The sequence below is a fragment of the Phyllostomus hastatus genome, unplaced genomic scaffold (genome assembly GCF_019186645.2).
Source record: "Phyllostomus hastatus isolate PE091 unplaced genomic scaffold, TTU_PhHast_1.1 phas_contig_86, whole genome shotgun sequence".
Lineage (NCBI taxonomy): Eukaryota > Metazoa > Chordata > Mammalia > Chiroptera > Phyllostomidae > Phyllostomus > Phyllostomus hastatus.
In genome coordinates, this window is record NW_025333977.1 from 97,218,829 (window position 1) to 97,235,795 (window position 16,967).

General features: G+C 38.3%; 1 protein-coding gene across 3 annotated transcripts in view; it reads right to left on the reverse strand.

The window, feature by feature from the left end:
* ACAP2 (ArfGAP with coiled-coil, ankyrin repeat and PH domains 2) overlaps positions 1-15,503 on the reverse strand; it is a 153,755-nt gene extending 138,252 nt beyond the window's left edge. For 2 of the 3 annotated variants that reach the window (XM_045850763.1, XM_045850762.1), the window contains exon 1: positions 15,165-15,503. In XM_045850763.1, coding sequence (XP_045706719.1) covers positions 15,165-15,217 — 53 coding nt within the window. In that variant the 5' untranslated portion in view covers positions 15,218-15,503. The remainder of the gene's footprint in view (positions 1-15,164) is intronic. The other variant, XM_045850764.1, reaches the window with a different exon arrangement.
* Between the last annotated feature and the right edge of the window lie 1,464 nt (positions 15,504-16,967).

Sequence of the window (16,967 nt, forward strand, 5' to 3'; positions counted from 1 at the left end):
TCATAACATGGATCAAAGATGAATCATCCAGCCAAGACCTCTCCAGATTCCTAACCTAACCAATCATAAGCACAACAGAATGGTTATTTTAAATCACTGAATTTTAGTTTTGTTATAAAACAATAGATAACCAGAACATCATTTAGAGTAAACACTAATAAAAATTTAAGATCACTTCCGGCCAAAATGGAGGCACAGGTACATACACTTTGCCTCTTCACACTTCCAAAAGAAGGACAACAACAAATTTAAAGACAAAAAACAACTAGAACTGCCAGAAAATTGAACTGTGAGGAAGTCCGACAACCAAGGAATTAACTTATTTGAAAAAATAATGAAGGAAAAATCCCCCAATGTGGCAAAAGAAATAGACTTCCAGGAAGTCCAGAGAGTCCCAAAGAAGTTGGACCCAAGGAGGAATATACCAATGCACATCATAATTACATTAGCCAAGATTAAAGAGAAGGACAGAATCTTAAAAGCAGCAAGAAAAAAGGAGGCAGTTACCTACAAAGGAGTTCCCATAAGACTAACAGCTGATTTCTCAAAAGAGACCTTCCAGGCAAGAAATATTCAAAGTGATGGAAAGCAAGGACCTACAGCCAAGATTGCTCTACCCACTAAATATATTTAGAATTGAAGGGTAGATAAAGAGCTTCCCAGACAAGAAAAAACTAGAGTTAATAATCACCAAATCATTATTATAGGAAATGTTAAAGGAACTTATTTAAGATAAAGGTCAAAACTATTAACAATAAAATGGCAATAAATACATATCTATCAACAATTGAATCTAAAAACCAAACTAAGCAAACAAGAACAGAGACAGAATCATGAATACAGAGAGCATTATCAATGGTTGCAAGACTGGAGGAGGGTTTGGGGTAATGGGTGAATAAGTGAAAAGATTAAGAAATACAATTAAGTAGTAAGAGAATAGGCATGGGGATGTAAGTACAGTATAGGAAATGGAATATCTTAAAAACTTATATGCATGACCCATGGACATGAACAATGGTGTGGGAATTGCCTGAGTGAGTGGGGGGTATAGGGTGGACGGAGAAAAGGAGGGAAAACTGGGACAACTTCAACAGCATCATCAATAAAATAAAATGAAAAAAAAAAAAGGCATTTTTAGACAAATACTTAGATAGATAGCTCTTGGCCAGCAGAAAACAAAGAAAAACAAAGTATGTCTTCTAATGAAATGATAAATGTGCTAGGAAGTTAACTTGTCTTATCCATATAAAACTATTACCTAACAATGACCAATAAAATATGGTACCTTTATTATATTAGCTTAAATAATTTAATTTAAAATCCAAAATAATGGATTTTTAACTTACTATAAAGCTTCTCAATGAGAAAACTAAAACTCAAAGTAAAAACAGTTATATCAAGTTAAAAATTATTTTTTAAATAATGCCATGAAAAGTTTTGTTTATTTAAAAATGAATACCTTTCTGTCTAGAACTCCAAAAATCAAAATGGTTAATCCCATCAACTCTAATTGTGCATGAGTCAATAAAAAAAGTATGCATGCTCTACTCACATCTTTTCTAAAAGTGACCATAAAATACATATAAAGTAGACTCCTTGATACTAATCATCCTAGTGCCTATTCTTCATTGCCTGCCTTGGATTAAACTGTTTTATCATATTTTACACTTTAATACTGAACTGTATTTTTTGAGCAGTGAATAATATTACAGTTAAATTTGAGAATGTCTATAGTATCAGAGAAAATAAAAATGTTAAAAGAGAAAAATGACTGTATTCAATAAAGAATCCTGACTTATTTCAGGTACAAATTACTCTAAGATTATAATCAAGTCAATTTCTTCTGTGAGAATTTCACCTCTACATTAGGAATATATTCCTATTCATAATTCAATATATATATTTACCCCAATGTTTACAGTGCCTTAACTCACATTACTTCTCATCTAACCTCTGAATCGTTTTAGATACAATTCAATGGACACAGACTTCATGTAATCTCAAATAAAGACACATATTTCCTCGGTAGTTTTCTTCTCTGACCTCAGTTCACTTACCCTTTGCTATGACATCATTTCAGGTTTAACTCTTAAAGGCACTGTGTCCTTGTTTTCATGTTGTGGTTTTTCTTCTCCTGTTCTTTGCTCACTCTACCTTCTTAAATACTCTAAACATAAAATCTACACATGGCTCTTTTATAAGACCTTTACTGATCTACGAAGTTGACTGGTGGCTTGTCCATACTTTTTTACTGCTTTATTATCCACAACATTGATGATCTTCATTTGTACAAGTTAACATATGGAATCATTCATGCATTCTAGATGCTTCCAACCAACAGTTTACTTCCACATGGGAAAGCTAAAACCATATCTATATAAATCATCCAAGCTACTCTTCAAGGATACAGGAGAAGGAAAAGGGGGAATTAGCATTATTAAGTGGGACAATGAAAGGCATTCTGAATTCTCAATAACGCAATATAATTCATTCACTGAGCCTGAGAAAAAGAAAGAAACCTGCCCAAAGTCTCACAACCAGTAACTGAAAAAGAGAGAAGTCAAACAGGTAACCTTCCTCCAGAGCCCACATACTTGGTCGATATTTACTACCCTAAAAAGATTGTTCTCCTGTATAGATTATGCTTTGCCTATCAACAGCACAGAAACTTCCAGTTAAATATAATGGATTAAATACATCTATTTATCTCTATTTTCTCCAGAACTCCAAATTAAAAAGAAAAAAAAGGGGGGGAGAGGAGTGCTAATACACAAGAACAAAGATTAGCAGCTGTAAAGTAACAACACAATTCTGGAAACTGAAAGACAGATAAAAATCAATGGACTCACTTAGACCAAAGAAAGCCAAAACCTACGTCTTCAAAGTGCACTTATGAAGCCCATTAAAAACAAGAAGATTGACAACACAGAATTCCAAGATGATTAAGAACCATAAAGAAACCATTCATTTCAAAATGTAGGAATAGGGGGCGGAGGGTTGGTGGGTGAGGTAGGAAAACAGGATGATTGGTTGAATCTTGTATTTATAAGGAGCAGTTAGACTCCTCAAATCCTCACTCCGCTCCTCCACCCTGACATGACCACTTTTCCCCACCCTGACAAAAGATGAGGAGTTATTTTCTACACAGGTATACAAAATGAAATCAAAGGCATTGAGTAAAAGTCTGAGAAAAAATCCCAATGACAGTGAGAACTCATTACCCACAGCCCTTCTCCAGCCCCCTTACCTGCCTAGCTCAACTCCTTCAAAGCAAGCATTTAGGCTTTATCTACCAGGTTGAACAGGACTCTTAAATTAAAGTAGTATCAGGTAACAGAGATGTAAGGATACTGATATTTGGCAGCTGACCCCAAAGAAAATGCTGCCCTGTGGTAAAATCTACCAGTCAATAAGCCATAAGAAAATAGAGCATAATTCCAGTAACATTTTAGTGCCTCACTATATGATGTGAGCAGAGAGGCAAAGATTAGTAGAAACATTTAAGAAAAATTCTAAAAGAAAATCAGAGACAAAAAAAAAAAACAAAAACAAAACAAAATCCACCAAAGAGAGAATTCAGAGAAAAAAACAATTAACAATGAATCATTTCTTCACGTGTGTAAGAGAAGCTCTTAAAGTATGGACTGATATTAAAAAGCAACATGCAGCCCTGGTTGGGTAGCTCAATTGGTTAGAGGATTGTGCAGACATGGCAAGGCTGTGGGTTTGATCCCCAGTCAGGGCACATACAAAAATCAACCAATGACTGCATAAATAAGTGGATCAACAAATTGATGTTTCTCTCTCTCCCTCTTCTCTCAAATCAATAAATAAAAATTTAAATAAATAAAAATAATTAAAAGGAATATTCACACAGTAAGAAAGAAGTCATGGAACCTAGGGTTAGAAAATAAATTGGATGTATCATCCAGAGTAAGAACAAAAATGCAAATAAATAAAAAGAGACTAAAAATAAAATTAGAGAGTTAATTCAAAATGTGAATATAAAAGGAATAAAAATTCTAGGAAGAAATATAAAAAGAGGAAAATTAATTATCAACAATATGATTCCCCAGAACTAAAAGACTTGAATTTTCAGATTGAAAGGAAAGTACCCAAGACAATACATTTAAAAAGACCCACCTGAAGGCACATCACAATGACATTTCAGAATACCAAAAATAAAGAGAAAATCTAAAAAACCCTCAGAGGCAAAAAAAAAATAAATAAATCAGAGTATCAAAACAGCACCATATATCAATAGCAACACTGAAAACCAGAAGACAATGGAATAATGCCTGCAAATACTGAGGGAAAACGATTACAAACATTTCTAGATATGTAAAGTCTCAAAAAAATGCACCTTTAAAAAGGAAGGTAATGAAAACTATGAAAAGACAACAACATGAAAATCAAATCCAATACAGGAAACACAAAGGGAATTTCCACATTAAAAGTAAAAGGAATAAAGAGACTAAAAAGACAAGCCATAGACTTTGAGGAAATGTATGCAAAATACATCTGACAAAGAATTATCATTTAAAATATTCAAAGAACTCTTAAAACTCAACTGAAAAACAAACACCCAAAGACCTTAACACACACCTTGCGAAAAAAAGATATATAGCCAGCAAGTAAGCACATGAAAATATGCTCTTAAATTAAAGACAGTATCAGACAGTACGTTCTTAAATTAAAGACAGTAGACGTATGAAATACTACTCAGCTGTAAAAAAGAAAATTTTACCCTTTGTGACAGCATGGATGGACCTGAAGAACATTACGTTAAGTAAAATAAACCAGTCAGAGAAAGACAAATATCATATGATTTCCCTTGTACATGGAATCTAATGAACAAACTGAACTAACAAGCAAAACAGAGACAAACTCATAGACAGAGAACAGGATGACAGTTATTGAAGGGTGGGGTAAGGAGTGGAGGGATCAAGCAAAAAGAAAAAAGGACTCATGGACAACAGAGGGTGATAGGCTGGCTGCAGGGTGATGGGTATAAGGGAATTAAACAGTAATGGAAACAATACAATAAAAATTTTTTTACACAAAGAAAAAAGATGGTACACATCATATGTCAACAGAGAAATGCAAAATAAAACAACCAGCTACCACTACACACTTATTAGAATGACCAAAATCTAAAATACTAACAATACCAAAACCTGGAGAAAATGTGGAGCAATATTATGGTGGGATTGTAAAATGGCACAGTCATTTTGGAAAACAGTTTGAGGATTTCTTACAAAACTAAACATATTCTTTCCATACAACCTAGCAGCTACACTACTTGGTATTTACTCAAGTGAGCTGAATACTTATGTCCACACAAAAACCTGTATACAGATGTATATAGCAGCTTTATTCATAACTGCTAGAACTTGGATGCAAACAAGATGCCCTTCAGTAGGTAAATAGTTATATAAACTGTGGTACATCCAGACAACATAATATTTATTCAGAGCTAAAAAATGAGCTATCAATCCATGAAAAAAATATGTTGGAGTCTTAAATGCATATTAGTAAGTGAGAGAAGCCAATGTGGAAAAGCTACATACTGTATGACTTTCAACTATATGATATTCTGAAAAAGGCAAAACTATAGAAAGAGCACACATATGTAGTAATTAGGGTATGGGGTGGGGGAGAGGAGTAGGCAGAGTACATAGGATTTTTAGGACAGAGAAACTATAGTGTAAGATACTATAATGGTGAATACATGTCATTACACAAATGAAATGTATACCACCCACAGTGATCCCTAATGTAAACTATGGACTCTGGGTGATAATAATATAACAATGTAGGTTTATTATGAGAAATGAGAGGACTTCTGGCCAAGATGTAGGCATAGATAGATACACTGTGCCTCCTCGCACAACCAAAAGAAGGACAACAACAAATTTAAAAACAAACAAAAGGTCGCTGGTTCAATTCCTAGTCAGGGCATATGTTTGGGTTGCAGGCCAGGTCCCCAGTTGAGGGCATTCGAGAGGCAATCAGTTGATGTTTCTCTCACACATCAAATTTTCTCTCCCTTTCTTCCTCCTTCCCCTTTCTTAAAAAAAAAAATCAATTTAACTTCCCAAAATATCCAGTTTTGGAGTTTTTAAACATAGTTTTTAAATCCTCACCTGAGGTTATATTTTATTGATTGTAGAAAGAGGAAGGGAGAGGGAGAAATATCAATGTGAGAAAGAAACATCAATCCATACATGCCCCAGGGATTGAAGCCATAACTTACATATGTGCCCCAGACCAGGAATTATATCACACAACATTTTAGTGTATGGGAGGATGCTGTAACCAACTGAGCCACTCAGCCAGGGCAGGTTTTTAAGCTTGCTTATTTATTTATTTATTTATTTATTTATTTATTTATTTATTATTTATTTTTATTGTCATTCTATTACAGTCATCCTAATTTCTTCCCCTTTGCCTTACTCCACCCAGCCTGCTCCCCGCTCTCACAGTCAATCCCCACACCATTGTCCATGTCCATGGGTCATTCATATATGTCCTTTGACTAGTCCCTTCCCCTTCTTTCCACCATTATCCCTGCCCAACCTAGCCACTGTCAGTCTGTTCCATGTTTCCATGTCTCTGGTTCTATTTTGCTCATTAGTTTGTTTTGTTCATTAGACTCCTCCACACGAATCTATCAGTAGATGCAGAAAAAGCATTTGATAAAATCCACCACCCATGTATGATAAAAACCCTCAGCAGACTGGAAATAGAGGGAACATATCTCAACATAATAAAGGCCATGTACAAGAAACCTACGGCCAGCATCATACTCAATGGGCAAAAACTAAAAGTTTTTTCCTTAAGATCAGGAATAAGATAAGGGAGTCTGCCCTAACCACTGTTATTCACCATAGTACTGGAGGTCCAAGCCGCAGCAATCAGACAAGAAAAAGAAATAAAAGGCATCCAAATTGGAAATGAGGAAGTAAAATTGTCATTGTTTGTGGGTGACATGACAGTGTACACAGAAAACCCTATGATCTCCATCAAAAAACTACTCGACCTAATAAGTGAATTTGGTGATGTAGCAGGATACAAAGTCAGTATTCAGAAATTAATGTCATTTTTGTGCTCCAACAATGAACTATTATAAAGAGAAACTAGAAAAATAAATGCCACTTACTATGGCATCAAGAAAAATAAAGCACCTAGGAGGTAAAAGACATATACTCAGAAAACTACAGAACACTGAAGAAAGAAACTGAGAAAGATACAAATAAATGGAAGCATATGCCCTGTTCATGGATTGGAAGAATTCAAATCATTAAAATTGACCATACTACCCAAAGCAATCTATAGAATCAATGCAATCATTATTGAAATACCAATGGCATATTTCACTGATCTAGAATACTCCAAAAACTTATATGGACCAAAATAAAACATTTAAAAAGTGAGGATAATAATTCCTAACCCACAATACTGTATATTTTAACATTAAATGAGAGAGTAACTATAAAAGCATCTAGTATAAGATCTGGCACATAATAAAACTTGTTCTTCCTTATTTCAGTTTAAGTTGATAATTACATTAAGTGAAGAATTAGAAGCTACAGTGATGTATAATAGCAGGATTCCTGTATTTTGGTTCATGATAAAAACTATTGAGTTGCCCAAAAAGTCTGTTGTTTTTTCCATAAAATAAAAGATACATTTTTCATTTTCACTAATAACTTTATTGATTTGGATGTTTTAAACATGTTGGCTATCTCCCGCTATTGGCTTCTAGTGGGTAGAGGCCAGGGGTGCTGCTAAACTTCTTCCAATGCATAAGACAGCCCCAAAAGCAAACAATTATGGCCAAATTTCAATAGTACCAAGAAACTTCACAAACCACTTTTGACACATTCGATCAATCACAGCACCTTCTCCATACACTGCACAAATCTTTTTTTGTGTTTCAGTTGCCTTTTTACCTTTCTTGAAATAATAAAGCATAATATGCTGAAAATGTTGCATATTTTCTTTCATCTTCATTATTAGAATGGCTGCACAAAAATTCACCAATTTTGATGTTTCTTTAAAATCCACACTGATATGACAACTGTCACAATACAATCTACAAAACTGTTTCAAATAAAGTTAAAAACAGCTAAGCACTACTAGAGCCAACACATGCAAAAACCTAAACAAAATTTTTGGCCAACCCAATACTTTATAATTCAATTTTATCACCTCTGAGATGAAAACATATTTCTCCTCATCCCTTACACATTATATATTGCCCATGTATAAAGTGCCAGTTGTTATGAGTAGATCTGTTCCAAAGATGGCAAAGCAACTGAGATTGGCACCAGCTTAACAGCAAAACATAACTAAAAATATTGTTTACATTTTATTTCAATACTTCTACCCATTAAGAACTTTTGGACCAAAATACCTTTTAAAAATATTTTATCCTAATTTCTTGAACAACAATCATTCTAAAATAGAATCTGCAAACAGAAAACCTTCAGAATGGTGTACAATAAACGTTAAGAATTTAAAAAACAGTCCCATGCCGCCAACATGAAGGCATAGGTAGAACACTTCCTTTCACAACCAAAAGGAGGATAACAACCAATCTAAAATCAATAAACAACCAGAAGCACCAGAAAATCATACTGCATAGAACTCTGACAACCAAGGAATTAAAGAAAAAAATCAACCAAAACCACCAGACCAGTAAGGTGGGCCCTGTGGGGCTGGCAACTCAGAAAAAACAAGGCAAGGCAGCTGAGGAGTGGGGCTGACTGCAGAGCTGCGGGGGACAGCACTGACTTAACAGGGAAACTGAGACTCAGAGCTGACTGTAGGCTACGGCTGGGGTTGCCACTGTGGGGCATACTTCCAGTCTGATTCAAGAGTCTGTTGGAAAGGGCGCTAGAGACAAGCAGCTGAACTGCATTGCTCCCCCTCTGGTCCCTCCCCCACAGGCAACACTGTAAAGAGGGTTGGTTGCCCTGCCTGGGTGAATATCTAATGCCCTGCCCCCTTACAACTTACCAGGTGCACCAAGGCAAAGAAATATGGCTCAAATGAAAGAACACAGCAAAACCTCAGAACTAAGCGATGAGGACATTGCCAACCTAGCTGATGGAGAATTTAAAGCCCTGGTAATCAAAATGCTCACAGAACTGATTGAGCTTGGTTGAAAAATGGAAGAACAAATGAAAGACACCCAAAATGAGATAAAGCAAAATATTCAGGGAACGAACAGTAACAAGAAGGAAACTGGGATTCAAAGCAACAATTTAGAACAAAAGGAAGAAATAAACACCCAACTGGATCAAAACAAAGAAACAAGAATCCAAAAAAATGAAGAGAGGCTGAGGATTCTCTAGGACAACCTGAAACGTTCCCATACCAAAATTATAGGGGTGCCAGAAGGGAAAAAGCAACAGCAAGAAATTGAAGTTATTTGAACAAATAATGAAGGAAAACTTCCCCAATCTGGTAAAGGAAATAGACTTCCAGAAGTCCAGGAAGCCCAGAGAGTCCCAAAGAAGTTGGACCCAAAGAGGAACACACCAAGGCACATCATCATTAAATTACCCAAAATTAAAGACAAAGAGAAAATCCTAAGAGCAGCAAGAGAAAAGGAGACAGTTACCTATAAAGGAGTGCCCATAAGGCTATCAGCTGATTTCTCAAAAGAAACCTTGCAGGTAAGAAGGGGCTGGAGAGAAGTATTTGAAGTCATGAAAGGCAAGGACCTACATGCAAGATTTACTCTAACCAGCAAAGCTTTGACTTATAATGGAAGTGCAGATAAAGTGCTTCCCAGATAAGGTCAAGTTAAAGGAGTTCATCACCTCCAAGCCCTTACTATATGAAACATTAAAGGGACTTACCTAAGAAAAAAGAAGATAAAAAATATGAACAATAAAATGACAACAAACTCATAACTATCAACAAATGAACCTAAAAGAAAAGAACAACAAAAAGAAAAACTAAGCAAACAGCCAGAACAGGAACAGAATCAGAGAAATTGATATCACACAGAAAGAGTTCAGTGGGGAGGGGGAAGGGAGGAATGGGGCCGGGTGGGGGGGGAGGTACAGGGAAGAAGAAGCATAATTAGTAGGCATAAAATAGACAGGGAAAGATAAAAAATGGTATAAGAAACAGAGGATACAAAAAACTTATATGTACAACCCATGGACATGAACTAAGTGGGGGAGGGGTGGAAGCTGCAGGGTTGGGGGTCAGGGTGGAGGGGGGATAAAGGGGGAAAAATTGGGAAAACTAAAATAGCATCATCACCCAAAGCAATTTATTGATTCAATGCAATACCTATTAAAGTACCCATGACATATTTCACAGATATAGAACAAACACTTCAAAAATTTATATGGAACCATAAACGACCCTGAATATCTACTGCTATTTTGAGAAAGAAAAGCAAGGTAAGAGGGATCACAATACCTGATACCAAACTGTATTACAAGGCTATTGTAATCAAAACAGCCTGGTACTGGCATAAAAACAGGCACATGGACCAATGAAACAGAACAGAGAAGCCAGAAATAAACCCAAGTCTCTATGGTCAATTAATATTTGACAAAGCAGGCAGCAACATAAAATAGGGTAACAATAGCCTCTTCAACAAATGGTGTTGGAAGAACTGGACAGCTACATGCAAAAAAATGAAACTCGAGCACCAACTTACACCATACACAAAAGTAAATACAAGGTGGATAAAAGATTTAAATACAAGCCATATCACCATTACAGTCCTAAAGGAGCACATAGGCAGGAAAATCTCAGATATTTCATGCAGCAACATTTTTACTGATATGTCCCCCAGAGCAAGGGACATAAAGGAAAGAATAAACAAATGGGATCTCATCAAAATAAAGAGCTTCTGCACACATAAAAAAAAAAACAGCATTAAAATGAAAAAAGAACCAACCATATGGGAAAACATATTTGCCAATGATACCTCAGACAAGGGTTTAATCTCCAAAATATATAAAGAACTTATACAACTCCACTCTAAGAAGACAAGCAACCCAATTAGAAAATGGGCAAAGGACTTGAACAGATACTTCTCCAAGGAGGACATAGAGAGGATCCAGAGACATATGAAAAGATGCTCAATATCACTAGCTATCAGAGAGATGCAAATTAAAACCACAATGATATACCACTTTACACCAGTCAGAATGGTCATCATAAACAAAGCAACAAACAACAAGTGTTGGAGAGGTTGTGGAGAAAAGGGGACCCTAGTGCACTGTTGGTGGGATTGCAGACTGGTACAACCACTATGGAAATACTGGTACAACCAGTATGGAATTTCCTCAGAAAACTAAAAATGGATCTGCCTTTTGACCCAGCAATTCCACTGCTGGGACTATATCCTAAGAACCCTGAAACACCAATCCAAAAGAACCTATGCAACCCAATGTTCAAAGCAGCACAATTTACAATAGCCAAGTGTTGGAACCAACCTAGGTGCCCATCAGTAACTGAATGGATAAAAAAACAATGGTACATTTATACAATGGAATTCTATGCAGCAGAAAGAAAGAAGAAGCTCCTATCCTTTGCAACAGCATGGATGAAACTGGAAAGCATTATGCTAGGCAAAATAAGCCAGGCAGTGAAAGACAAATACCATATGATCTCACCTTTAACAGGAACCTAATCAACAAGACAAAGAAACAAGCAAAATATAAACAAAGACACTGAAATACAGAACAGGATGACAGTGTTCAGAGGGAAAGGGGAGGGAATTTCAGGGGAAAAAGGGAAGGGTTTACAGGAACAAGTATAAAGAACACATGGACAAAAACTAGGGGCAGGTGGAAATGGGAGGGAGTTGGGGAGGGCTGGGCAGGTAGGCTAGGATGGGAGTAAAAGATAGAAAATTGTACTTGAACAATAATTAAAATAAAATTATTTTATTTTAAAAAGAAATAGCATAATCAGTTAAAAATACTTTAAAAAATTAAAAAGTGTATCAGATAAAGACTGAAGTGTTTAAAGGATTGCTAATGCCAAGAGTTTAAGAATTGTTTAGACCAAAAATCTTTCACTAAAGCACCAATTAATCCAACTTTGTTTCAAGCAAAGTATTCACTTACTAGTGAACCATGATTACATAAAGGAGAAGCACAATTTTTAAAACTTTTACAAAACTTTAAAAAGCAAACTTCAACAAATGTTTGTCAAAATTGAAAATTCCCACCTTAAAAATGTACACTTAAACACATTTACTTTCGTGTAGATTTTCAGATGGGCCAATTTCAACCTTTAGAAGGGTTTTAAAAAAAAAAACTAAAAAAGCAACTCAAACTTACAGAACAAAATGTGCCTTCCAATCTAAAGAGGAAAAAAAGTTTATTCTCATGTAAAAGTAACCACTGACTTCACTCAAATGACTAAAGACAATGCTGCAAACTGCAAAATCTTTCTCCCCTTATTTTAACTAGTCCTCCTCAGGCTTCCCTTATCAATTTAACAGAGGAATTAGGGAAATTTTCAAATTCCTCTTCAGCAAGATTTGCCTTTTGCATTAATTCCATAGCACCCAAGGCAGTTATATCCACATGCCAAACCTATATGCCACAAGATTCACTTATGAATGAAAATAAAAATAGGCCCTGGCTGGTATGGCTCAGTGGATCAAGCACCGGCCTGCGAACCAAAGGGTCGCTAGTTCAATTTCGTCAGGACACATGCCTGGTTTGGGCCAGGTCCCCAGTAGGGGGCATGTGAGAGGCAACCACACACTGATGTTTTTCTCTCTGGCTTTCTCCCTCCTTTCCCCTCTCTTAAAATAAATAAAATATTTTTTGAAAATAAAAATAGGTATTAACTTAAAAGCAGCATAATAGATTAGGAAACTACAATGAATAAATAGGGTGGCTGCCTTGCTATCAAAAAACAAGCCCAGCCCTCACAAATCTTGTGTTTTGATATGAAAGTTTTACTATTATCACTCATAAAAATGCACAATACTCTTAAAATTAAGTTTCTTACACATGAAGTATATGAATAAAATGACTCCTCAAATAGTCTTTTCAAATGCTATAGAAACCTACTTAAGTAACGGGATTATAGAAAAACAACAAAAACCAGGAATGTAAATTATGAGACCTGTTATTTATTAGTATTGTTCCCTCTATTGTATATCTAATATAGTTCCAAAAATAGACACAAGATATTGGAGTTCTTTGAATCTTTGTTTTTCTTCCCAAATTGCCACCAACAGTAATTGGTATTCTGAAAACAACTCTTAAAATCTCTATTTTAATTAAAGTAGGATATTATATTCATATTCAATAAAACTTCACTATAAAAATTCCATACAACTTAATCAGTATCTTTCCCTCTTATTTTATATTCAATAACTCCTTTATTTCAAAAACAAAGATATATGGTTTTGACCACCAGTGGGTAAAGCTTTCGGAGCCACTTCTATCAACTTTTTTTTAATCAGATTTAAAATGTGGAAGAAACTGAGCACAAAGCCATATATAGTCTCTAGGAGAAAAATGCTTGATTACTGTATTGCAGTAAAAAACAACATAAATAGCTGATTTATTCATAAAAATTTCACACAAGCATAATTTTATAAGGTACACTTTAAAAATTACTTCATTTGCCATACGGTACTGTAATGTAACTTGTAAAGCTGTCCTACACAATCCATCTCTGTCTCCTGAGTCCTTCAATTCACACAGAACATAAAAGTTTCAAAAACTAATACTAACAACAGCAATTAAACCAGGCGCAGCTTTTTACAAGCAACGGCCCTAAGCTCTAAATAAAATTACGAACAAAACAAATAAGAAATAAACAATCAAAACCAGAAAGTGTTCTTGAATTTTTCTCTTAGAAAGAGTTCTTAGTTTTACAATAGTTTGCTTTTCACTGAAAAACGAACGGGAAATCTAATTAACAGTGATAAGGATGAGAACAGTTAGTTCCCAGGCAGAACATGCAAGAGTTCACAAGGCATCACACACTCCACCCACTCCCTCAATGTTCTGGGGGAGCTTTCAAGAAATGCCACTATCGAATGCCAGTTTTAAGGCCTTAAAAAAAAAAAGGCCTCAGGAGAGCCCTACCCCTGCAAATGCACTATAAAATACAACGTAGCAAAACTCCATTTTCCAAAACAATTCAAGAATTTCCTACGATACCTGAAAAAGAAAGAGCATGTACTCTGGAACCCTCAGGACTGCCGCCTCTCACACGACAGGGAGAGCAGCCCACGAGATTCCGAGTCACCACAAACCGCCACCAAGTCAGTTTCTGTGACAGATCCGCTGGGAGCATCCAGCTGTGATCCGCGGCCCTCCCTGACTGACGCTGCTGCAAGAGGAACGTAAATGCAATCTTCAGAGCCCTCCTACTTCCGTTCTCAAACAGAAATGCACTGCTTCTCCTACACCTCATTTCTTAACCCAATACCTCTCGATAGCGATTCCCCCTTCAAAAAGCTTAAGTGGAAAGCAAAGCAGATAGTGTTGGACCAGAGCCGACCGAATGTGTGATTGATTACGCAAAGGGTTTCCACCCCCGACTCCGGTGCAAATCTCCAGCCAGCGCCTTCCTAAGAGCCTGTCCCGCAGGGGAAACGCAAGCAACAGAAGTCGACGTCTCAGTTCGCCACCCCCAATACTTCCTCCACGGGGTAAAGGGAGCGGAAAAGCGCAAAGAGGAACTAAGTGAACTGCGAAAGGGTGCCCAGCAAGCACCCTTAAAGAGGGGGTGAGGGATAGAAACGGAGGAGCGGAAGGAAGCGGAAAGGAAGAGCTGCAAGAGGCAGGGAACGAGAGCGCGCGCCAGAAATGGGCACGAGTCTTCGGGGACGCGGCTGCACTCCAGTCCTCGGAGCACGGCGGGTGCGCCCGGCCTCTGGGTTGCTTCGCCTGGGTCAGAGGGCTAGGAAGTGGGATGAGGAGACAACGTCCCCCCTCCCGGCCAGCCTCGCAGCTCAGGAAGAGTCGTTCAGGGCTGCAGTGCCCTCGTTGGGTCGGGAGCGGAGAAAACTGCCGCTCGCCCCGTCGGAAGGAGAGGGCTGCGGCGGACTCTGCGCGTTCTGGCAGCCGGCTTTCACGCCCACCCACCGCCCAGGGTCTCAGCTCCGGGGTGACGCTTGCCCGGCTCTGGGGGGCCGCACCAGTTACCTGAAGCGGGGCGAGTCCTTCAGACACTCCTCGAAATCCACCATCATCTTCATCCTGCCTCTGCCTCGCCTAGCCGGCGGTGCTGGAGGAGCTTAAGGAGCCGCGGGAGCGGCCGCGCTGGGTACCCAAACGGCCACGGCGGACGCACGGCCGCCACTAGCGTTTAGTGGAGCTGACCAGGCAGCCTCGCCCGAGGGTCATAGCAGCCGCGAAGACCGCGACGGTAGCGACGGCTGGTCAGGCCCTTCTTCCTCCCGCCCCCCAGCAGAACGCCGGCCTCAGGGAAACGGCCGGGGAGTGACAGCTTCAGCCAGCCAGCCACAAACCCAGCAGCCAATGGGAGGGGCTTCTGGCAGCACGGCCTGCGGCTCTCTGGCAACGCATCTGAGCGACAATAGCCCAAGCCAATGAGCAGAGCGACCGTGGATGCCTTCTTGCTACAGGCGTCCCCGAGGGCCAACCGGGTTGCGCCGACCTCGTCAGGCGGGACGCACCGGTTGCTGGGAGGCTGGCAGCCTGGGCTCCTTGGGAAGGAAGTCACGGGTCTGCGCACCGCGCTTCCCTCGTAGCCCCCGCCTCTTCTGCTTCTCCAGCCCCTCCCTGCTGAGCTGCCAACGCGGAGAAGCTGCTAACGCGGAGAAGCTGCCAACGCGCAGAAGCTGCCAACGCGGAGAAGCTCCTCCTGCAGGTCTTAGCAAGGACAGTTATTTTTTAAGGCTGCTTTGGCAGAAATCTGAAGAGGTTAGGAGATATTATAAAAGGAAGAAATAGGCCAAGCCACCGCTTCCTTTCAGTTTAAAGAAATTGAAGCCAGGAATGGAGCAAGGGTGAACGTTAATGATAAAATCCGTCTTTCAGCTACTGGCTTCATCGCTTATAATTTAGAAATCTCCCCCACGTGTATGTTTTTATATAATCAGACTACTTCCTGAAGGAGCTGACATTTAGGGTGGGCATCGAAAGATCAGAAGGATTCAGACAGGTATGAAAGGTAGGGTGTTTCATGTGGAGGAACCGTTCTTAAAGCCACACAAGACATTCCTTCTTACAGACACATTTCTCTCTGTAGCCTTCGCTAGTTCTAAGATGACAGGGTTCTGAAAATCAGGCTCACTTACTCCATCCAACTTGCAGCACCTGCACCATGGACACATATTTAAATATATACTTTTTAAACCCAACCTAAAAAGCACAAGCGTATTTATAAAAATGCACATGTACGATGTTCGAACAGCGGAGTGGCTCTGAGTGAGAGCCAGAAGGGAAACTCCCTGGCTTTACCTCCTAGCTTTCTCACTGTAAAATGAGTATCACACCACGGACCTAATAGAATTGGTTTGAGGCTGAAAAAGGTAAGACCTCTAAAGGTTCTTAACACTGTGTTACATAGTAAGCATTCGGTAAATGTTAACTATTGCTATAATTGTACCGCTTTTTTCTTCAGTGCCGTAATCAGTAGTTAAGCATAAGCCTTCTCACCTCTACTGCCTAAAGTCTTGTATGACCCTTCGACCATCTGACTATAGCATAATGGCTTATTGCTTTTCATAACCTATGGTCTTTGATCTCTTTAGCACCTTTAGTAATTAACAATATAATTTTGAGAATTTCAAAGAATATACAAGCTTTATAAATGTGTCTTCTTTTGTTATAAACTTGGTTTCTCTTTTTTAACTGAATTCTATACTCTTGGAATCTATGCAACTTCTCCTGATAACTAGAAACCATTGACACTCAAACATTACATGTCCTCAAACACTTCAGTTAATCAAGCCAACCTCTTCTAGATTTGTAACTTCTATG